This window comes from Haliotis rufescens, unplaced genomic scaffold, assembly GCF_023055435.1.
Source record: "Haliotis rufescens isolate VD_foot unplaced genomic scaffold, xgHalRufe1.0.p SCAF_17, whole genome shotgun sequence".
NCBI lineage: Eukaryota > Metazoa > Mollusca > Gastropoda > Lepetellida > Haliotidae > Haliotis > Haliotis rufescens.
Window position 1 is genome coordinate 14,944,641 of NW_025963857.1, and position 24,544 is coordinate 14,969,184.

Sequence of the window (24,544 nt, forward strand, 5' to 3'; positions counted from 1 at the left end):
GCGTAAAAGAGTACCGTTAAATCGGAGAATCTAGAGCGTGTACGTGCAGCGCCGTGCTTGGATCCACACGTGTGTTCCGATAGCCGGGTACGAGTCGCTTGTGCGGGGAGGAATGCAGGGGCTTTCATTGGGCAGTTTAGGTTGTATATACTATATAGTATAGCGTAGCTGTGATATCCCAGCAACCAATCAACAGGCAGCTAACTTGAGTCTTATTGAGTGGCATTCCGAAAACATTGACATGAGATATTCCTCTACGATAACATTGTTTAGTTGGAACAGGAGCGTGGCGTTGGGTTAACCAGAGACCTTATTTTTGTTAAAAAAATTCCCAAACTTACAGGATGTGACCTTAAATTTTCAAAATTTTTATTTGAAAGTAATTTGACAGAAAATATCATCAGGATTGAAAAATATGTAATAAAAAAATCAGAACTTGTTTTTTTCGTAGTTCCGTTGTTCTGGCAGTGTATCATTGTAAAGTTGTGACATGTCGCATTGAAAGTAATTATGAAGTGTAAATTCGTAAAGCAATAATTGAGAAAATGAAGTATGAAAATTCCCTTAAAGGGGAAGTGTACACGCAAAAATCACTTTCTTTCTTTTTCTAAACAAAACGCAATTTTAGAATTAGTTAGTATCTGTGTTTGAAAATATACGCTCATTTTTTTCACAGTGAAAGTAGGAAGCTCACAATAGTGTTAAAATGATATGTCGTTATGAGGCCTTCGTTTTACGAGCGAAATAGGCCTGAGTTATCCCCCTTAGATAATGACGTAATTGGTGCCAATTCAACTGGGTCCCTGTCTATTCTCAACGCAAAAGATATCAAGTACCAGTTTGCGGTAAAACAACATGGTCTACGACACACTCCGGCGCAGTGGTGACTCAGCATAACACTATGCTGGCTGGCATCTGAGACGCTAGAATCACACACCTGTACCTACACCACGTGAAGCGGCTCTAACAAAGCATGATGACGTCATAATGTTTATCAATTGGCACCAATGACGTCATATTGCAAGGGGCATAAGCCATGGTGTTTTTGTTGTGGAAATAGAACACTTGGTAAATGTGAAAAATATAAATCGTTTTAATGCAAAAAATATGTTAATTAAATATGATGTTTTTATATTTTTGTCTATGACACTTCTATGTTAACACTTTTAATGTCGAAAAAGTACAAGAAAAATTGGTTCATATCCGTGTGAACTTGCCCTTTAACGAGTTTTACACTGCGATATCCCGTTCGCAGAGCTCTCTATACCACCGAGAATGTAGCGAAGGTGTCACGCGCTGGGAAGGAGCTTGGGAAGATATCGAAGGGAGACAACTCTACATACTTCCGCCAAATCGGCTATTGGCGCACGGCACGTGTATCACAATGGCAGAGACGGGAGAGAAACTCAGCAAAAAGTAAGCATTTTTTAAACTCTAACGTCATGTGAAGTATGGTTTTGATAAAAACATGTAGAATGTAAACCCAATCTGCGGTGAACTTGTTGATTGATTGGTGTTTGACTTGTAGCTTATGGCAACTTGTGATCAACAGTTGACGTACGTGGTTGCTGCTTTGTTGCATCATCATCAATAAGAGGGGTGACAGTGTCAAGACATGTCGTTACTTCCGGCCTCTACACTGTCCACCGTTGTTAAACTTGATCTCTACCTCGCAATAACGTTACATTCGGACAGTAGGACCTGACGGCTGTCCAGCCATGTACCGGTATGACAGGCATTTTTATGGTGCTTCATTATATTACTGTCTTTTATTTTTGCGCGTGTTTATTGTTTAACGCCGCACTCAGCAATATTCGAGCTATATGACGGCAGTCTGTAAATAATCGAGTCTGGGTCAGACAATGCTGTGATTTACATCATGAGCATCGATCCATGCAATTGGGTTCGATAACATGCATGAACCAAGTCAGCGAGACTGACCACCAAATCCCGTATGTCGCCTCTTACGACAAGCATAGTCACCTTTTATGGCAAGCATGGGTTGCTGAAGACCCATTCTATCCCGGATCTTCACGGGTCACTGTCTTTAAGCCTAATGGGCGGTCGGTTAGCCTAGTGGTTAAAGCGTTCGCTCATCACGCCGAAGACCCGGGTTCGATTACCGACATGGGTGAAATGTGTGAAGCCCATTTCTGGTGTCCCCCGCTGTGATATTGCAGGAATATTTCTAAAAGCGGCATAAAACCATACTCGCTCACTCACTCACTTTAAGCTTAATCGAGAGACAATACAGACGTCAGTGGAAAGAAGGTTTGTAAATGTGTATTTCATAACATTCACTTAACTGTATGATCAATGGTGACAAAAGCATAGACATGTCTGCCATGGTGCTATAACTGCATTCCAGGACGATATATAAAACAAGCTTACGTAGTTCTGTATGTACTTTTATTTGAACAGTTTGACATGCACTTAGGTCTTACATCATGGTCATCGCGCTGCCAACACTTTGTGAATCTGCGCTATGGTGGATGAATCATGTGTGACCTCACTGATGAAGCTGATGGTGTCATTAATTGTTGCTCATGCTATCACCCACTAGTGCGCCTGGCCAAGACTTTATAGTTACAGGTTACCATGGTTACTGTGGTGCTAGGGGTGAAACGATACATTGGTACACCGGTGGATTGTGAGTTTTCAAGTGACAATACCATACACGATGCTTTTTTCTCTGTATCCATACAAGACATACACCTGCTGAATTAAATTACTTTCTACTCGTTTATGACCCCTGGCATATTTATCAGACAGATTCAGAAAAAATGTGTGGTAATGGGCGTTTCAAGTTCCTTACTAAAAATAGCCATACGAATGGGTGTACAGCTTGCTTTTCCTTTAGAACCTGCTCTGGAATATTTATTGTCAAGAAGTTTCCATGCGATTCAATGTAAATATGTGTATCGTGATACGTATCATATCATGACCAATGTATCGTGCCATAGTATATGTATCTGAGCATGATTGTAAACGGGGATTTATCTAGGAAGAGTATAAGATACTAAAACAAATGCATGTGAGGCAGATTGTGAAAATATATTTTGATAAATTTTGTTAAAATTGGGTCTTCTTAAAAGTTCTTATTTTCATTTATTCAGAGGGTTTCTAACATTGTCCGTTAACATTGCTTTCAATGCATTAATCATGATGATATTAAACTAAGCATTAAGGCATCTTACACATATTTGTTATTGGTGAAATACAAAGCAATACTACCAAAGCACATTAGTTATGACTATATTTACCATGTTATCCTGAATTAGGAAATATTTATTTCCAGTTTTGGACTTTTACTACTCATGTGGGTCCAAATGTCAGCCTCTGTCTAGTCTACTAGTCTAGATAAATCCTTGGAAAATTTGATACTTGTCGAATTCAATAGGCAACTCGACTTTGCTCCACTTCAACAACATTGATTTACCAGCCCCATCATCTGAGACACGGTGACACGATGCAGAGCCTGTCATCACTGCTCCGACTAGCCTCATGGCAGTTTGTGTCTGTCCAGCGGGTGTCATCTCGCCTCGCCTCGTCCCCTCTCTGTGCTGCATCCATGTTGAGGTCCTGTAGTCGTCGGAGCCCTTGTCTTCACGTCCAGCCTCGTACCATCTCAACTACACCTTCTTTACTACACAAATCACGGTAAATATACATCAGTCCCAATAGTGCAACCCTTTTGTTACCATAGTTACGTAGACACTAAGATGTTAAAATATGCAAGATTTTGTTTTGGAAGAATCTGTGATCTTGGCTTTTAGTGAGCATGGTTATGTTTTAGACTTGAGAAACTTGATAAACAGGATTGTAACTTTTGAGATGTCATGGTTAATCAGTGTCAAATTATGCATTGCCTGATTTGAAATGGAACAATATCAAAAGGGGTGGACTGTTTATCTTATTGTAAACATTATCAGCCTTTTCTATAAGTACCAATGTTCACTGATACATGTCATCTACTTGTTCGTAATTAAGATCATACATATGTACTTCTTGGCTAATGCATGGCTGCCGACTTTACCAAATGGTCATATTTGTTGAGAATTTGCAACTAAAATACAAAAGTATGATTTCCTGATTAATTCATACAAATGATATGCCAATCTACGGGAGGAAAAATCACAAGGACTAAATTTTCCAAGAAACAAAGAGGAGGTCTTTATTTAGCTTAACACAGTCTGCTACGAACGCGTCTTTTTTATCGACTGGTATGAAGTCTGTTTATTGTGTTGCATCTGTCCAATCTAGACTCTCCACTTGTATTATCAGAAGCTGCTGTAGTCGAAAAAAGAAACTAAGCTATAAAATTATAGTTTTGGAATGACATGACTGAATTATACTGTACTAAATTCATACAGGGTGAGAACTAGATTCAATAGCTTTACTGGACCGGGTAAAGATAAAATGCCCTTGTAATGTTAAAACTATGGGGAAATTTGTACTAGCCTGCAGGAATTAGTACTAGCCACGGGCTAGCAGGGTAGTGTTAAGTTCTAACCCTGTTCATAACGCTGGGCTTTGGTGATGCAACCAGAAGATCGTAACAAAATACTCATTGTAATTTGGGAAAGTTGGCAGCGATGCTAATGCGATGCTAATGCTATGAACAGTGAAGAATAAATCTTTTCCAGACCACTTTCTGCATGTTCAACAATGTCCAGCTTGTTATTGTTCTATTCAGGATTGTTTTGTCTGCTACTCTATGTCTTAGTGAAAAGGCTGCATATATCATGTATATAGAGGATATTTCATGCGTCTCGTGAAATATCCTGTTTCTCTCTCGAGTGATGGGGCGCAAAGGAGATATTTTCAAACATCTCCTTTCCCCGTCACTTGGTGAGAGAAACAGGATATTTCATGAGACTCATGGAATATCCTTTTTATTATATACTTTTTGTATAGTTGCCTACCGGGAAAAATTCTTTCATTACAAATGTAAAACCTTGAAATGGAATTCTCCCTACCTAACACACAGGAACGGTTTACCAACCTTGTATTTGAGGCTTTAAAAAAAGTTTCGTGTTTGCAAAATCTTAAAAAATATATACAAAAGTATAAACCAATTATTTAGGGTCATACATTTAGATATGATTATATACAAAATCTGACACAAACAAAAGGGTTGCACTGATTAGAGAACTGATGTAGTTTACCTTTTGTATCCAGGCTGTGATAGTTTTCTATCACGTCCTATAACACAAAAACCCACCTCTGCTATTTGCCTGAATATCTGTCACATTTCTAGTAACTCCTACAAGTTTCTGCCACTATGAGGGGAGCAGTGGTTGTCAGGAAGCTGCATGTGTGTTTCAGTGAGCTGTTGTGTTTCAGTGAACTGTTGTGTTTCAGTTAGCTCTGTGTGTTTGTGAGCTGTTGTGTTTTAGTGAGCTGTGTGTGTTTCAGTGAGCGGTTGTGTGTTTCAGTGAGCGGTTGTATGTTTCAGTGAGCGGTTGTGTGTTTCAGTGAGCTGTGTGTGTTTGTGAGCTATTGTGTGTTTCAGTGAGCGGTTGTGTGTTTGTGAGCTGTTGTGTTTTAGTGAGCTGTGTGTGTTTCAGTGAACTGTGTATGTTTCGGTGAACTCTGTGTGTTTCAGTTGGATGTGTGTGTTTCAGTGAGCCGTGTGTTTTAGTGAGCCATGTGTGTTTCAGTGAACTGTGTGTGTTTCAGTTGGTTGTGTGTGTTTCAGTGAGCTGTGTGTGTTTCAGTTGGGTGTATTTTTCAGTTGGATGTGTATGTTTCAGTGAGCCGTGTTTTTCAGTTGGATGTGTGTGTTTCAGTTGAATGTGTGTGTTTCAGTGAGCCGTGTGTTTCAGTGAGCCGTGTGTGTTTCAGTGAGCCATGTATGTTTCAATGAGCCGTGAGTGTTTCAGTGAGCCGTGAGTGTTTCAGTGAGCTGTGTGTGTTTCAGTTAGATGTGTATGTTTTGGTGAACTGTGTATGTTTCAGTGAGCTGTGTATGTTTCAGTGAGCTGAAGAGGCGGTTGAAGGCAGAAAAGAAGGCTGCAGAGAAAGCAGAAAAACAGGCCGTGGTGTCGGCAGCGGAATCAGTCCAGAAACCTACTGCTGATAAGAAACAGGATGATGAAGACATTGACCCAAATGTGAGTCTGATATTGAATATCGGAAATCTCTGATGTTTAATAGTTAGCAAATTTTTTAACATTGTACCTTGCCCATACCTTTCTTGCGTCATCTTCATCTTCATCTTGCGTCCAGTTTCCACCTCTTGCCATACCAGGGTGGAATTTCTGGGGTGGATTATCATGATTATAGCGCCACCAGTGTATAGAGTTATGTCCCATCTATGTCCCCCACTCAAGCTCCTCACAGCGATATCCCGTTCGCGGAGCCCTCTATACTATTGCTGCCTCCAGTCAAAACTCCCCATAGTGATAGATGACCACAACCATGCTTGGAATTGAACACGCAACCGACTGACCGTTATGTTTTCAAACAAGTGACGACTGTCATGACACCGAATACACTTACCCCTGCTAAATTACTTTCTTTTTTTGTCAATTTGAATTTCTATTTCATTAAAACTTTAATGTAATTGATATGGTAAGACTTTAAGGGAGAAGTTGGTTGATTTTCCGTGAGTCTTCCGTGAGTTGGTTGATTTTCTCAGAGTTCACAATATTCTGAAGAAATGGTACCTCAGACAGATAACACATGCATAACAACCGATCCAGTTTCAGCATGGATTGTTGATAAAAAAACAACTTCACAGAATTAAATAAGTACCAAGATGTCTGTATACCTGTCTTTTCACGTATGGGTGCCAGTTATCTCCCCTGAGTGTCAACTATCAGGTAAAATCAACATGGCCAAATAAAAAAGAAGCTGATCAACATAAACAGGCGTCATTTCCATTTTATTTTTTATGATCTGTAGTTCTGACAGTAGTTTGTTGAAAACTAGGACAGGTGACCACTGTTACATGAAGATTGCATCAGACAAGGATTGTTACTCTAACAAGACAAGAGCTGGACTGTCCCCATACCCTTCGGCCTACTTCTTATCAGTGTTGCATAGTCCACACATCATTGCTGAGGAGTCCTTATACAGGATTGATTCAAATTGCATCATCTTGTGAAATCTTAAATGTTTCTATATTTTAGTGCATGTAGCATGTGTAGTGTGTAGCACTTGTTCACTTGAAGTGATTTGTGTCGCAAGTGATTTGCTCAGACGTCAAGCTATTGAGAAATTATATTCACTGACAACAGTTTGTATGCAAGGAGACAACAGTTGTTTGTCCGATTTACTTGTTGTTTAGACACTAGTTCTCGTTATTAGGATGTACAGGGGAAGGGACTATGAGGAAACAACTGCTGACATTGGTGTCCATTCACGTGATAATGTTTCCCCCCAGGAGTACTTCCGTCTGCGGTCCCGGGCAATAGCTCAGTTGAAGGAGCACAAGGACCCGAAGGAGCAGCCCTACCCCCACAAGTACCACGTGGAGATCTCCCTGACCGAGTTCATCGCTCGGTACAATGGCGTGGCTGATGGCGAGATCCTTGATGACATCGTCTCAGTTGCAGGTAAGATTGTTGTGTGTTAGCCTGGATTACATGTAAAATGATCCAGTTAACGATGACATTAAGAGATGGACTTGAGTTGATTAGGGAATGATATCTTAAGTTATTGGGCTGATTGATTTGAACGAATGCCGATTTTCAATTGTGAATAGTTTCTTTTAGAACCTCTAACTGTGAGTCTAAAAAGAAACTATTCACAATTGAAAATAATAGGCAGCCATCAGCCATCCAACTGTGAGTTGGCCTGTGAAGACCCATGCTTGCCATAAAAGGCGACTATGCTTGTCGTAAGATGCGACTAATGAGATCGTGTGGTCATGCTTGCTGACATGGTTGGTACATGTCATCGATCCCAATTGCTTGGATGGATGCTCCTGATGTCAATCACTAGATTGTCTGGTCGAGACTCGATTATTTACGGATCGCTGTCATATAGCTGGAATATTGCTGAGTGCGACGTTAAAAAACAAACCAATCTAGCTGTGAGTCATAATCGATTATCAATTAACTTCCAATTTTGAAGTTCAGTGAAGTACATACTTCATGATGGTTGTGAGGTGAGGTGAGGTGAGGTGAGGTGAGGTGAGGTGAGGTGAGGTGAGGTGAAATTGGGTTTAACGTCGCGTCCAAGATTATTGCACTTATATTGCGACGTGTGTGTGTGGCTGCTTGTATTAGTCCGGACTGATGCCGATTTATAGTGCTAGCCCATTGAGATAACATGCCGCAGTTTAACATGAATACCCCACTCAGACACAGTATACTGACTCCGAGCCGACCAGTCCTTGTTTTAGCCCCTTAATGCCAAGCGCCAGACAGGGTAACAATAAGTACCACCTTTTAACGTCTTTTGGTATGACGTGGTCGGGGATCGAACCCCGCACCTTCCGCTCTCCGGGCGGATGCTCTACCACTAGACCACGGAGGCGGTGATGATGGTTGTGATGCTGGTATGGTTATAAATGCATTTGGGCGGTCAGGTAGCCTAGTGGTTAAAGCGTTCGCTCGTCACGCCGAAGACCCGGGTTCAATTCCCGACATGGGTACAATGTGTGAAGCCCATTTCTGGTGTCCCCCGCCATGATATTGCTGGAATATTGCTAAAAGCGGCATAAAACCATACTCACTCACTCACTATAAATAAATTTGTGTTTTCGTCCCAGGCCAATCACTACAAAGTGATCTTGCCGCTACGGTGGTTGTAAGTCTGTATTTAAGTATGGCAGTTATGACAGTGGTTGCTCCAATATGTCTAAGATTGCTTGACCGCCTCCGTGGTCTAGTGGATTGAGTGTCTGCTCAGTGAGTGGAAGGGCGGTGGTTCCATCCCCTGCCATGTCAAACCACTTAGTGTTGAAGGGACCATGGTGCAGGCATTAACCTAAAACCGAGCTGCAGGTTACATAATTTCACATATGTTTACGTTTCAGGTCGTATACACGCGAAGAGGTTGTCGGGGGCCAAGTTGATCTTCTATGATCTGCGAGGTGAAGATGTCAAGATCCAGGTCATGGCTAACGCCAAGTGAGTCAGACATTTCTACTTCATGTAGCCCAGTGGTTCAAGCGTTGGCTCATCACGCTTAAGACCCAGGTTCAATTCCCTTTTATGCATACAATATGTAAAGGCCATTCTTTGTGTCCCTGGGTAGATATGGAAAGAATATTGTTTAGGTTTAAAACTAAACAGACTGGTCTGTGTTAAGGCCTGGTGATAACAGGACAGGATTCCGCCTTGTATGTATATCTTCCATAAGCTTAATTGGTTTGCCAACCCTAAATGAGGGTTGTTTTTTTCCCACTGAGTCTGTTAAATGCATTTTCTTGTCATGCTGAAGGCCAGAGTTTGATTTCCCACAAGGGTACTATGTGTAAAGCCCACTGCTAAAACCAACATTAAACCTTATTCACTCACTCACTCACTCACTCACTCACTCACTCACTCACTCACTCACTCACTCACTCACTCACTCACTCACTCACTCACTCACTCACTCACTCACTCACTCACTCACTCACTCACTCACTCACTAAGGATTAAGGTTGTTTTCATCAATGTACATGGTGTTGGTTGTAGAAATGTTGATGTATACTTCTAAAGGCACTACAGACCCGAGGAAGCCTTCGAGTCAGTCATGGACAAGGTAAAGCGAGGGGACATCATCGGTGTCCGCGGCAGACCAGGTGAGCTACAGACGTCAGTTGTCTTAGAGGCTACGACTCAATTTAGCTATATAAAACATGTACTAGTGCAACCTATTATTTATTTTTCCATGCGCTAAGTGCAGGGGTCCGGAAAATTTAAAATCCCAATCGGACATTTGCATTTAGGCCACGCCCCCTTCAAATAGCGTATTTTAGTATGACTTTTCACACACATTACAAGTTTAAGTATTCATAATATGATGAATTATGAATTGTTTCAATTTAAATTGTTTAATTCACCGGACAATTAATAACAAATAATATCATTTTAGATTTACATGGAAAACATACGTTTGTTTCTGTTATAATAACGGTCTGTTAACGTAGTGAACGGTCTAATTAATATTCATGAGTCATATTCATGAGTCTGCTCAAGTGTACGCGTTGTAACATTTGGATCGAGACTATTATCCCATATTTGGTTATCACGTGACCTCACGGGAAAAGTTTTTTTTAAACTAAAGATTTTCTTAAAAACAAGACAGATAATTTAATCACAAATACTAAAATATCGTTGATAGCAATAGTTATTTGAATACTTTTTTCATCTGTACTTAATTATTGACCATAAAAAAAATGGATATATCGATCGTCCGAGAAAGCAAAATGGCGGTCAATCAAGATTCAATATACGACTAGCTACTGAAAACAATAAAATCTGCAAATCCTCATTGTATGTCAACCAAGTGAAAGTCGTTAGCCACGACTTACAAAATGATCGTCCAGACTTTGAGGGTTTGGCAGATCCGCTCGACTGATCTGCATCAGTCGACTGGCTGTCGTCACGCTTTCGCTTCTTGTCTGAGGTTACGTATTGTAGCATTGTGAGGATAATGAGGTACATCGATGATGCAAGGTATTAATGTACAGTTGTAAACACCTTTCACTCAAATTAACAAGATGTTCTCAGTAATTAATCCTCGATTAATCAGTGTCAACTCAGTTTATTGCCTATTACAGTGATTGACCGATTGGACTATCATGTAGGTACGATGTATTTTCAGCAATCAAAACAAACAAAGCTTGTCAGTGTAGTTAATCTTCATTGTGTTGCAACTGCAGACAGAAACTGCTCAGTCCTAACTGTTGATCATGTCCGGTCAAAATTTAAGAATGTCCGGACAATACTTTTTAAAATGTCCGGTAAGCAATATTTTAAAACGGACATTTGAGATTCCCAATCGGACATGTCCGGCGCATATGACGGTTTCCGGACCCCTGGCTAAGTGCATGTTAATTTGTGTCTGACTGTCACATTCAAATTTGTGTCTGACTAACCCTTGCCTTTCACACGATCATTGAACACAGCGAATGCCTCTAAGCTTTATGTACCATACTCAATGTTAATCCATGTTATATGTAATTTGTCATCCTTTCTTGGACGTCATCAAACTGTGGGTACTTCAAGATTATGTGCACATCCTATTACGTTTAACAGCAGTATTTGTGTAAAATCATAACCCAGTCATCAGAGATCTGAGATGTGCTTACTAATGCATCTATGTTTCATCTTTGATATTTTGCGGCTGTCGGGTAGCCTAGTGGTTAAAGCGTCTGCTCGTCATGCCAAAGACCCAGGTTCGATTCCTGACATGGGTACAATGTGTGAAGCCCATTTCTGGTGTCCCCTGGCTTGATATTGCTGGAATATTGCTAAAAGCGGCATAAAACCCAACTCACTCACTCACTCTTTGATATTTTATGTGACAAGAGTGCAACCTTTTTTGTATGGTGCAACCAGGTTTTCATGTCAACATGAACCTGGTGCAATTTGAAAGAAGTTCCTTAAATCGTAGCCTGCTTTAACTCAAGTATGTTGTATATGATCCAGAACCACATATAGCCATTGGAACTGGGATTGAACACCTCTGATCACTCAGGAGAGTTGTAGTATTTAACAGTCCTTCCTCAATTATCCAATGTAATTAATGATCTGGGATTAAGGAACCAGACTCAAAGCATTGGTGACCCGTGAAGATTCCGGGTTAGAACAGTTCTTCAGCAACCCATGCTTGCCGGGATCGGGTGGTCAGACGCGCTGACTTGGTTGATGCATGTCATCGATCCCAATTGCGTGGATCGATGCTCTTGATATTAATCACTGGATTGTCTGGTCCAGACTCGATTATCTACAGACCGCCGTCATATAGCTGGAATATTGCTGAGTGCGGCGTTAAACAACAAACCAACCAACCAAAGCATCGGTAGAGAATTAACTGAATGTCATAAATTGGATTGGATAATTGAGGAAGATTGCTCAATGCAACATTAAACACCATTCTCTCTAATACACTTGCTCTGTCGGAATTACTCCTCTAGGGAAGACGAAGAAGGGTGAGCTGAGCATCGTGCCCTCAGAGATCACCTTATTGTCGCCCTGTCTACACCAACTGCCTCATCTCTACTACGGGGTCAAGGATAAGGTGAGCTTATTTTCGGGATTAGGGGATTCTGGGTTAGAATTGATCCCCGCTTACCGGTGCTGGGTTTCATGCAACTATATGATACATGATACATTTTTTTCTCCACTTGCGAAAATAAATTACTTCTGATTTAATGACTCCCAGCATTTTGTCAGACAAATATCGCAAAATGTAATGTAATTAGTGCTTCAAGTTCATGTCTAAATATAGCTGCTACTAACATGTGTCTACAGCTAGCTTTTCCTTTGGAATCTGCTCTGAAATATTTACAGTCAAGACGTTTTCGTGTGATTTGGAGTAAATGTGCCTCATATCGTGACCTATGTATCATGACACATATGGTATCGTGACCTGTTATATGGTTTCACCCCAACTGTTGATCACTGTATAGGCATCTTCCCGAGGCAAGGGAGTTAAGTGACCGTAAAACTCCAGTTTCCTCCCTTGCCGAACTCGACCGTAGCGCCACCAGTGGCTATCATCAGTTATGTCCCTCCTATTGACCAATCAGATTCCTCCTCTGATATCACTTGCATTTGCTTAAAAAAACATGGCAGCACCCAGTCTAGACGATCTGATCGATAATAAAGATCTATAATATAGTAAAACGGGTCTTTCTGCGCGAGGTGCATCAAATCACGTGAGCACCTTGATTAAAAACATGAAAAGATTTTGAACATATCTGTTGACGCAAAGTTGACGGTACACATGCTTTACAAATCCTGCAATTGACCGAAAACCTCACGGCAGTTTATATATTGGATATTGATTTTGTTACATGATTTTGATTGGACTATGCATAGACTCATTAGTCCAGCCCAAATGTAACTCCATAATTGCAGCCTAGTTTGGCAAGGGTGGAAACTGGACTTTTATGGTCAGTTAACTCCCTTGCCTCGGGAAGATATAACTTAAAAATCCCTGTACCCTGTTTTCATGATTCTACTGTCACAATGTTCCCAAATATTACAATAAAACAACCTTACTCACTCACTTGCAGAATCTATTGATAGTATTTCTTTCACAGGAAACAAGATTTAGACAGCGATATCTGGACTTGATTATTAATGAGCCTGTCAGAAGAAAGTTTGTCACTCGAGCCAAGATTATCAACTATGTACGCAAATTCCTGGATGAATTAGGATTTCTTGAGGTGAGTTGGTTTTCAAACTGTTGGTCTTTGTATCAGGTGAATTGTTTACTGAGGGAGCATGATAGACTATAGACCTCCAAGGTAACCTTTTGCCCAGATCTACTGATATGAGCCAAGAGTTATTCATTTAATGGAAATGGAATTCAACCTATTTTGAACATTTACAACGAATAATTTAAATATCAACCAAAGTAATTCTGGTTTAGGGGCTTCTAAATGCAGTATGTTGTTATATAATACAATACAATGATTCCCTGACATTTGGCTTGCTAACCAAGAAATTATATTTGCGTTTTTTTTTTTATATACCTTAAAAAAATATTAAGTCACACACACTAGCGACTCTGGTTTTCTGATTGTTTGTTTTTCCGTGTGTTTGTAGGTGGAGACGCCGATGATGAATATGATCCCAGGGGGCGCCACTGCCAAGCCTTTCATCACCCACCACAATGATCTGAAACTGGACCTGTACATGAGGGTGGCGCCGGAGTTGTACCTCAAGGTAGGCAAACAACACTCTCCTCATCCCTGGGGCATTCTGGGGATGAACCGTCCCTAGTAACATGCTTAGTTGTTAACTTATCCTGCATTACTCCTCAATGCATTCACTGCTTACTTTTGATGGAAACGAAGCTGTGATTGGTCCAGCAGATGAGAGTGAGTGAGTGAGTATGGTTTTATGCTGCTTTTGGCAATATTCCAGCAATATCATGGCGGGGGACACCAGAAAATGGGCTTCACACATTGTACCCATGTCGGGAATTGAACCCGGGTCTTCGGCATGACGAGCGAACACTTTAACCACTAGGCTACCCACCCCCCCCAGCAGATGAGAAGAAAAGAGGTTGTTCCATTCTAGAAGCAGGAACTCCAATCATCAGCCACCACTTCCGGCATGACATGGCTGACTCTTGGTCTTCTCATTGCTGGGGGTGGGGGGCACGGGTGGCCCAGTTGCGTCCCTTGGGCACGCCAGAAACCTATGATTGTGGGTTCGAATCCCGGTTCACCCCGATTATGTTTCTAGGTTTGTCAGTACCATACCTGTGCTCGTGGGTTTTACCGAAGTGGTAAATGTCTGAGACCTGCATCATTTGGGATTTTCCTCCCACATTAAGCTGACACGATTACTTGTTACTGATTACTGTTAAAAGTGGCGTTAAACCCAACTCACTCACTCACTCTCATCGCTAGACCAATCACACCTTTGTTTCTGTCAAAAGTTAGCAGTGAATGCATTAAGGAGAAATGCAGGGTAAGTATACAAATATAAAAAATATCCAGATTTTACGAGTTTTTGAAAGTGGTGATTGTAGCCTAGTGGTTAAAGTCTTTGCTTATCATTACTTTGGTTCAGGTTCAATTCCCCACTTCGGTAAAATGTGTGGAGCCCCTTCCTGGTGTCCACTGTCATAAGTAAAACATCCTCACAGGTGGCCCAGTTATCTTAGACTGTGCAGGGTTGTGTCCCTTGGGCAACCAGGAACCGATGATTGTGGTCAGAAACCGGGTTTTTCCCCAATTATGTTTCTAGGTTTGTCAGCACCATGCCTGTGCTCGTCGGTTTCACCAAAGTGGTAAACTAAACATCTGAGACCTGCATCACTTTTGGCTTTCCTCCCACATTAAGCTGACACGCAGAAGTAAAACTGGAATACTGATCAAAGCAGCCTTGAACCCAATTCACTCAGATTACATGGAGTTTGATAAGACAAAACTTGTCTGTATGTCATACAAGTCATAAGTTATAGTTTTTTATTTATGATCATGGAATTTGCTGAAATAACAAAATCATAAGGGGTGGTCTCTTTGCTATTTTACTGAAACATTGCCATGATTGCTATGGCGACATGAAGTCTGAACTCACTCGCTCATAAGGATCTGCTAGATTAAAGTCATCATGGAATCGTGAGAAATATTATTAAGTGAAACTTGAGTGAGTATCCACTAATGTGTTTTCTCCAGATGTTGGTTGTGGGAGGCCTTGACCGAGTGTACGAGATTGGCAAGCAGTTCCGTAACGAGGGTATTGACATGACGCACAACCCCGAGTTCACCACGTGTGAGTTCTACATGGCGTACGCCGACTACCAGGATCTCATGAAGCTCACCGAGTCCATGGTCTCAGGTCAGTGCTGTCTCCATGGCTGTAGATGTGTTATTTGCTGTGTTGGTGAATGATGCTCAAAATAGTTAGTCTAAAATACCGAAAATCAGCATCGAGCCTTCCTGAGGATGGTAGACATATCAATTTCTATACCTGTGCTTATTGACCTCTGCAGCTTGGGATCTTTTCCCGATGTTATATGTGGATTTGGCCATAACAAGTCTGAAATTTTACTCTTTCAATTTCTCGTGGTTTCAATTTCTCATTATGTGAGACTTCTGACTCACGATAATGTAATATGACCAGGCAGATTTTTTACAAACGTGATGTCTCATAGTCTGGTGAAGCTTCTCTTTGGTAAAGGATAATTACTCAAATGGGTGAACCTGTGAATTGCCTAAAAGGTTAATTTTATGCTTTAAAAAAATACGTTTAAGATTTTGCCTTCGGAGTAGTCAAACCAATGTTTGATTTGGAACTTTATCATCTGTAGTTACTGTCTGACCGACCTTGTGACTTAGTATATTAATGTTCACATTCCAGGAAGACTTCTAGGGACTGTTTGTGAGAGAATTTATTTCCGATGATGGAATTTAAGAATGTCATAAAGAGGTTATCATGCTTGTGTGTTTTTGGATTGTAAATATCCTGTATAACTATAAGGAATAAGCATTGGGGAGCCTTGGCTATTGGTTATTTACAACCCCAAACACACTCCCTTGATAACCTCTATTTATAGTAGTTTAATATCTGTAGTATTGCTCACTGCAGTGTAAAACAAGACACTCGCCTACTCACTTACCTGTCAATCACATACTGACCTGTTTACCTGTGTGTCCAGGTGTGAAAATGTACCTGTATTGTTGTTACACCTACTCACTTACCTGTCAATCACATACTTAGCTGTTTACCTGTGTGTCCAGGTATGGTGAAGTACCTGTACGGGGGTTACAAGGTGACGTTCCACCCCGATGGACCAGACGGAGAGGGGGTCGAGATAGATTTCACGCCGCCGTTCCGACGCATCAGTCTGTGCGAGGAGCTAGAGAAGATCCTGAAGGTGAAGTTCCCAGACCCAACAACGTTCGCCACAGAGGGTAAGGAGGTCTACAGGGGCGTTATCGCTATTGCAATGTCGGTAATATTAGTAGCTAGGTTACCCTTACAACAAACATAGAGGATTCATCACGAGTGTTTTTTAATATGGGAAATATCAACCGAGTCTTAGTTAATCGGTATTTGCCGAGCCTTTGGCGAGGCAAATACCGATTAACGGGACGAGGTTGATATTTCCCATATTAAAAAACATGAGTGATGAATTCTATTTATCATTTTCACATTTTTGCTTCCAAATTAAGGAATAATTGCTTTAAACATTAACATCAGCAACTTGTCGAAATCTTACGTATAGATCGTGCGTAGTGATACATGTTTTCCATAGCCATGTAAACCAAAATAAACAATTCGCTGAGAAAAAAAGTTCCTCTGATTATTTTAAACAAAATACTTGAACAGACTTTTGCAGAATGATTGAAACTTTAATAACGGTAACAACAACGATTCTGTGTAATCTGATTATATCTCTGGTGTAACTTCACTTATAATATATAGTTTCAAATCAAACCGCTCGCTCTTCTGGTTATCTAATTTGCATATCTAATTTGCACACTTATGTCATTGGGGTATGACATACATGTTATTATGTCATAAGCTTATGTCATGGATAAATGCTTAAGTTAAATGATAAAAAGTTTTCTCTCTCCCCTCTCCCCCCCCCCCCCCCCCCCCCTGTCAGTCATCTAACTTGCCTCAGGAAGATATGACTTGTTGATTGGATGTCATCGTCCATGTCACATGTCAAACACTGGATTGTCTGGGCCAATCACTGGATTTGGTCGTGTCAGGTAACAAGGAAACAAAGTTGGGCCATTTGTCTGTCTGCCCACAGTGGAGATTTCTCTTTTTGAAATACATGTGAAAAATAAATTGATTATATTATTTAATGTAAAAATTTTGCAGGATATTTGGGCTTTATTTTATAAGGGGCATTTCTAGTTAGTGTTTATTATTACTAACAATGACCACATGAAGATCTGTGTTAGTCTTCAGCAAAACATGCTTGCCGTAAAAGGCAACTATGCTTGTCGTAAGAGGAGACTAACAGGATCTGGGGGTGAGGCTTGCTGACTTGGTTGATGCATGTCATCATATTCCAATTGCATGGATGGATGCTAATGATGTCAATCACTGGATTGTTTGGTCCAGGCTCGATTATTTACAGACCGCCGTCATATAGCTGGAATATTGCTGAGTGCGACGTTAAACAAGAAACAATGACAAACAAGAACGAAACTAACAAGGAATGTTCTTTTTAGGAAAATTGGGGTGTATTATGACACATTCATTTTATGTTTGCGTGTTGTGTCTGCAGGAGCCCGCAAGTTCTTTGATGATCTGTGTCGTAAGCAAGAGGTGGAATGTGCCTCCCCCCGGACACTCAGTCGACTGCTGGACAAGGTATGGTCACCATGGTTACTTCACAGGCATCACTAATCCGTGGTCTAGGGGTAGAGCGTCTGCCTGGAGAGGGGAAGGTCCGGGGTTTGATCCCCGGCCGAGTCATACCAAAAGACGTTAAAAGATGGTACTTGTTGTTACCCTGTCTGGCGCTCGGCATTAAGGAGCTAAAACAAGGACTGGTCGGCTCGGAGTCAGTATACTGTGTCTGAGTGGGGTATTCATGTTAAACTGCGGCATGGTATCTCAGTGAGCTAGCACTTTAGATCGGCATCAGTCCGGACTAGTACAAGCAGCCACACACTCACACACACGTGCATGCACGTCGCTATATGTAAGTGCAATAATCTTGGACGCGACGTTAATCCCAATTTCACCTCACCTCACCACTAATCAGTATGGGGTACAGGTGGCGTGGTTTATAGCATGTCAGCCAACCCCTATGGCTTGGGATGCTCTTATTGCAAACATCTAAGAGCCGCCTCACTTAAGACTTCTCTCACATTCCTGGGCACAGGGCCCAGTCGTCTAAGGCGCCGCGATTTGCTGTGCAGAGTTGCGTCCCTTGGATACACCAGAAATCTATGATTGTGGGTACGAATCCCGGTTCGCCCCGATTGTGTTTCTAGGTTTGTCAGCACCATACCCGTGCTCGTGGGTTTCACCAAAGTGGTAAACGTCTGAGATCTGCATCACTTGGGGCTTTCCTCCCACATTTAGCTGACACGCTGTGAGATATACCTGGTATACTGCTAAAAACGGCGTTAAACCCAACTCACTCACTCCTCTCACATTAACCTGACACACCGTTATATAACTCGAGTTCTGTTATAAGCGGCATTAAATCCAACTCAGTCACTAACTCTCATGGTAAACATCTAGGACCAGCATCACATTCGACTTCCCTCCAACATTAAGCTGACATGTTGTGATTTGAAGGAAAAGCTGATCAAGGCAGTCTTAAATCCAATAGGTCTTCAGGAACCCATGCTTGCCGTAAAAGGTGACTATGCTTGTCGTAATAGGCCACTAACGGGATCAGGTGGTCAGGCTCGCTGACTTGGTTGATGCATGTCATCAATCCACATTGCGTGGATCGATGCTCATGAAATTAATCACTGGATGGTCTGGTCCAGACTTGATTATTTACAGACCGCCGTCATATAGCTGGAATATTGCTGAGTGCTGCGTTAAACAACAAACCAACCAACCAAACCAATTAAATCCAACTCACTCAGTCAGACTGTGCACGTCACAACTAGCCCTTTTGAAGATTTACCAGCCTGTGCTACTGAACAAGCGTTAATTTCTAATCCTGATTATAATATTGCATTAAATAGAATTGCTATTTCTTCTAATCTAATCTCAGATTTCCGGCTCAGCTCTGCTATATTCTCTTTCTTTGTTTCAGCTGGTGGGTGAATATTTAGAGGAGAACATCATCAACCCAGCATTCATCACCGAACACCCTCAGGTCATGAGCCCGCTGGCTAAATGGTGAGTTTTTGTCCAGAGATAGGGATTTATCTAGGATTCTGAACAAACTGGGAAAAAACATTTTGTTTAAAGTTATTTTTTTCTAAATTCAGAGGTATTATGATTGATTTTAATACGTTGACCATTGTATTCTGTCCAGTAGTTTAAAACCAATCATTGGTCTCTTTATCGGTTCTGTTCTCAGTGAATACAAGTCACGTCTACTATGATGTAACATTAGTTTTCACTTTACATATATTAACATGAACTTGAAATTTTAGATCACAATTCTGGAATTGGTCGGGTAGCCTAGTGGTTCAAGCGTTAGCTCGTCACGCCGAAGACCCAGGTTCGATTCCCAACATGGGTACAATGTGTGAAGCCCATTTCTGGTGTCCCCCGCCGTGATATTGCTGGAATATTGCTAAAAGCGGCATAAAACCTCACTCACTCTCACTCACTCACTCACTCACTCACTCACTCACTCACTCACTCTGGAATTGTTACCAATAGTTACAAACATCGGCCTCTGAGCATGTCAAGGTAAATCCCTGCCAGCATTGGAGGCCCCCGAGAAATTGTTGTCTTTATTCTTTTTTTAGCAGGGTGGGAGCTGCACTAGCGATCTTAGTTGATTGGGTGACAACTTAATATAGCTGTAGGGTCGGTCGTGTAGCCTAGTGGTTAAAGCGTTGGCTTGTCACATTGAAGGCACGGGTTCGATTCCCCACATGGGTACAATGTGTGAAGCCCATTTTACGTTGTCCCAACCCGTGATATTGCTGGAATATTGCTGAAAGTGACGTTAAACCATACTCACTCACTAATATAGCTCTAACCAATCTCAGATATCTCAGAGCTGGGGCAGTTGTAACAGGGCTTCAGATGGGTTGCACCTATGTAACGTGGGGCCTTTGGATGTGCTAGGCCAAAGTCTCTCGAATAATATGGTATTGTCAAAGATTTTGTTGTGAATAACACATCTTGTTTTTGTTTTTTGTTAATCAATGATGGTTGGTTTGGTTTGGCTCTCCTTCGATATTGTGGTGGCATGTAGTCCTGTGCACAGGGCACAGGTCATAAAGCAGGTGAACTTTAGCAATGTCGGTCGTGGATAGTCCTTGGATGGGTGGCCACGTTTCGTCACCTTGGCTCCTGAGAGTTTCTAGGGCTTCCGTCCTGCCCCACACTGAAGCATGTGTTACACATGTGGCGTGTCCTTGGGCAAGTGACTTTGTTCGAAAGGTGCCTCTGTTCACCCAGCAGTGAATGGGTACCCGGTAGGATGAGATGGCAATCTTATTTCTGATTTTGTGTTCTGTTCAGTTTGTGTACACCATCCCACTCATTGTCATCCAGCTAATGACATGTCACCGTGGTAACTAGTGCATCTTGTTGCAGGCATCGATCCAAGCCAGGTTTGACGGAACGGTTTGAGCTGTTTGTCATGAAGAAGGAGGTTGCTAATGCCTACACCGAGTTGAACGACCCTGTAGTCCAGAGAGATAGGTTTCAGCAGCAGGCCAAGGTTTGTAACATACAGAGAATATTTCATGAGTGTGGTGACCCGTGAAGATCCGGGGTAGAATAGGTCTTCAGCAACCCATGCTTGCCGTAAAAGGCGACTGTGATTGTCGTAAGAGGCAACAAACAGGATCAGATGGTCAGGCTCGCTGACTTAGTTGATGCATATCATTGTATCCCAATTGCGTGGATCGATGCTCATGATGTCAATCACTTGATTGTCTGGTCCAGACTCGATTATTTACAGACCACCCTCATATAGCTGGAATACTGCTGAGTGCAGCGTTAAACAACAAACAATGTTGCTATCATGGATATGTGAATGAAATAATCTTGAACGCAGTTTTAAACCCCATGTCACCTCACCACTTTATTACTTCATGTTTCTCTTCTAGGACAAGGCAGCTGGGGATGATGAAGCCATGTTTGTGGACGAGAACTTCTGTACAGCATTAGAGTACGGCCTCCCCCCCACAGCAGGATGGGGCATGGGGATAGACCGACTTGCCATGTTCCTCACCGACTCCAACAACATCAAGGTAAACAGTTCAAGGTCAAACAGGGACCTACGAGGAGTCGGGACTATTTGGGGCAGTGGGGTTCTGAGTTCAAATCCCGAAATCCATACCTAATCTTTGTGTCACCTGCTGTGGTATGGCTACATTAGTGCTAGAAGCAAGTTAAAAGCTCACTCACAGATTAGGGTCGTGCCAGGCTAATGATTAACGGTTTGAATCCCACATTTCCCCTGATTAAAATTCTTGGTTTGTCTGCACCATATTCATGATGTCTAAGACCTGCATCACTTTCACTCCATATTAAGTTCTCAAATTGTGACTTAAGTGAAATATTTTTCAAAAGAGCCTTAAACCAAACTCTCACATAATCAAGACTTTATGTTGTAATGGTTGCACCAGTCATTTGTCAGATCTGGGTTAGAATAGGTCTTCAGCAACCCATTCTTGCCGTAAGAGGCTACTAACGTGATCGGGTGGTCAGGCTCAATGAAGTGGTTGATGCATGTCATCATATTCCAATTGTGTGGATCGATGTTCATGATATGTATCACTGGATTGTCTCGTCTAGACTCGATTATTTACAGACTGCCGTCATATAGCTTGAATATTGCTGAGTGTGGCGTTAAACAACAAATGAACCAAAAAACAAAAACAAATTTATTTAACGTTTGTAATTCTGAGATTCTTTTATGGGTTACTCAAAGCCATTTCATGAAAAGTAAATATATATGAATATATGTTATGTGGAACATGCAAAGAAATTTCACAAAAGTCAGCCATGTGTGTGTCCATTCTGTGAATTCAAAGCTATTTCTTCAATGATGTAGTACACATATCAAGATACATCTCCGTCCTAAAGCTAGCTATGATGTGTTTGCCCACAGGAAGTGCTCCTGTTCCCAGCAATGAAACCAGAAGACAACAACCCGAAGCCGGAAGACGCAGCAGACGCCGCCCCGAAGGAAACATCTTAACATCAGCTCCACACATCGTGTACATGTGTCTGTGTGTCTACATACCTCCTCCAGAAACCATTGTTGCAGCCATTGTTATTCTTCATTGTTGCGGCTCAGTTTCAGTCCTGATGTCCACTTATGTAGCATCAATAGATAGACTTCTAGATTCCAGGGTAGGGTGGAAGTGCCCATGTCACTTATCAGAAGAATCAAGGCTTGTAGATTCCAGGGTTAAGGTGTCCAGGGATTATGAAATTCTTAATGGATTGTATAGATGTGTGTCAGTTCTATCGCGATATTTCATTTGGAGTCAATGTGCAATATTGTATCTCTGGGAAAGGGGGTTGAATGATTTCCTGTGACCTTAAGTCCCTTATTCTTTCTTCCAATTGACAAAAAATAAATAGAGGATATTATATTATGTTTATGTCATACTCTGTTTACGACACGAGTGTCTAAATTCCGGTTCTTAGGCACGAGTGTCGTAAACATAGTATGACATGAAGACTCCTATAATGTTCTATTTATTACCGAAGATGTCTACATACAGAGAATTTTAGTGTTTACCTAAGGACAGCAAGTCGCAACAGCAGCGGAACCACAATTTGTCGATTGACGTCATCAATCTTCAGCTATGATGTCGTTTCTAGCGTGACATCATCCGACCTCACGTCACTATAAGAATCGAATGACGTCAACAATGACGTCCAGATGAAGGAAATATAACACTGTTGTCTCATTACGTGATATGACCCTAGGGCACATATGATTATTATGAACCCTGATATTTGTAGTAATAATATACAGTAAGACCTTGTTGACTTTGAAATATTGTTAAGACAATGTTAGTTTGTGATCCACGCGGAATCCATTTTTCCACCATGGTCTTATATTGACACCATAGTCAAATGTTGACACTGGTTGAATATTGACGATATAGAAACTATGATCTGATGTCGACACTACGGACGCTCTTTTCATAATCAGTTGTGCAAGTTTCCTGTTAATTGTAATATATTCCATACAACTACTTACATCACCATCATGACATACCTGTACTATACTACTCAAAACAAGTTAAGGAACACTGCTAATTGGAAGTCTGTGTGTTGCAATACCCACCAACCATGACAGATTAACTTGTCATGAGAAAAACTGTGATTTCTTATTTCTTTTGAGTAGTATATATTGTGTCAAGAAGTTTGGAGAGGTTAATATAATTTATTCATCAATATGTGTAAACTGTATTACAGATGTAGGATTTTATTACTTTCAAGACCACAGATAATTGATACTGGTCAATGCAAGTTGTATTTGCATTGCCAGCGTATTGGTACAGACTCGTGAAGATCAACATGTCATGTTTCTGTACAGTTGTGGCCATGATTCTTGTCAATGAAAAAAATATTTCTGGAAGTGGACTGTAAAATAAATTGTGAATAATTTATTAGGAATATAAACTCTTTGACCAATGTTGTTGTCTTGCTTATTCAGTCTGGGGGACCGCCTCACGTCATACCAAAAGATGTTAAAAGATAGTACTTGTTGATTCCTTATCTGGCGCTTGGGGACCGCCTCACGTCATACCAAAAGATGTTAAAAGATAGTTCTTGTTGATTCCTTATCTGGCGCTTGGGGACCGCCTCACGTCATACCAAAAGATGTTAAAAGATAGTTCTTGTTGATTCCTTATCTGGCGCTTGGGGACCGCCTCACGTCATACCAAAAGATGTTAAAAGATGGTACTTGTTGATTCCTTATCTGGCGCTTGGCATTTTGGGGCTAAAACAAAGACTGGTTGGCTTGGAATCAAAGATGGTACTTGTTGTTACCTAGTCTTGCGCTCGGCATTTAGGGGCTAAAACAAGGACTGGTCGGCTTGGAATGAAAGATGGTACTTGTTGTTACCTTGTCTGGCGCTCAGCATTTAGGGGCTAGAGGTGGGCCATTTATCAACAGTGTTTCTGTTACATTACTCTGCGTCACCTTAACGTAGGAGGAATACTGTATTTTGTTAATTGTATTGTTTATCGCTGCACCCCACAATATTCCAGCTATATGACAGCTGTAAATATGAGTCTGGACCAGACAATCCAGTGATATTTGA

The 24,544-nt window shown here is 41.3% G+C and overlaps 1 protein-coding gene across 4 annotated transcripts; it reads left to right on the top strand.

Annotated features, from left to right (window-relative positions):
- The first annotated feature begins 1,286 nt into the window (after positions 1-1,286).
- LOC124140876 (lysine--tRNA ligase-like) lies at positions 1,287-23,910 on the top strand. 4 transcript variants are annotated; one of them, XM_046508689.2, is made up of 16 exons: positions 1,331-1,416; positions 3,443-3,660; positions 5,981-6,116; positions 7,391-7,562; positions 8,990-9,083; positions 9,660-9,742; positions 12,083-12,186; positions 13,214-13,339; positions 13,722-13,841; positions 15,305-15,467; positions 16,370-16,543; positions 17,878-17,963; positions 19,375-19,460; positions 20,841-20,967; positions 21,359-21,502; positions 22,366-23,910. In XM_046508689.2, exons 2-16 carry the CDS (start codon positions 3,470-3,472, stop codon positions 22,453-22,455), a joined length of 1,896 nt encoding a protein of 631 aa, XP_046364645.2. In that variant the 5' UTR covers positions 1,331-1,416; positions 3,443-3,469; the 3' UTR covers positions 22,456-23,910. The 4 variants fall into 4 exon arrangements, with proteins under 4 accessions (XP_046364646.2, XP_046364645.2, XP_048253589.1 ...); XM_048397632.1 differs by having other exon boundaries at positions 1,354-1,416; positions 3,401-3,660; XM_046508690.2 differs by lacking the exon at positions 3,443-3,660 and having other exon boundaries at positions 1,287-1,416.
- The last annotated feature ends 634 nt before the right edge of the window (positions 23,911-24,544 follow it).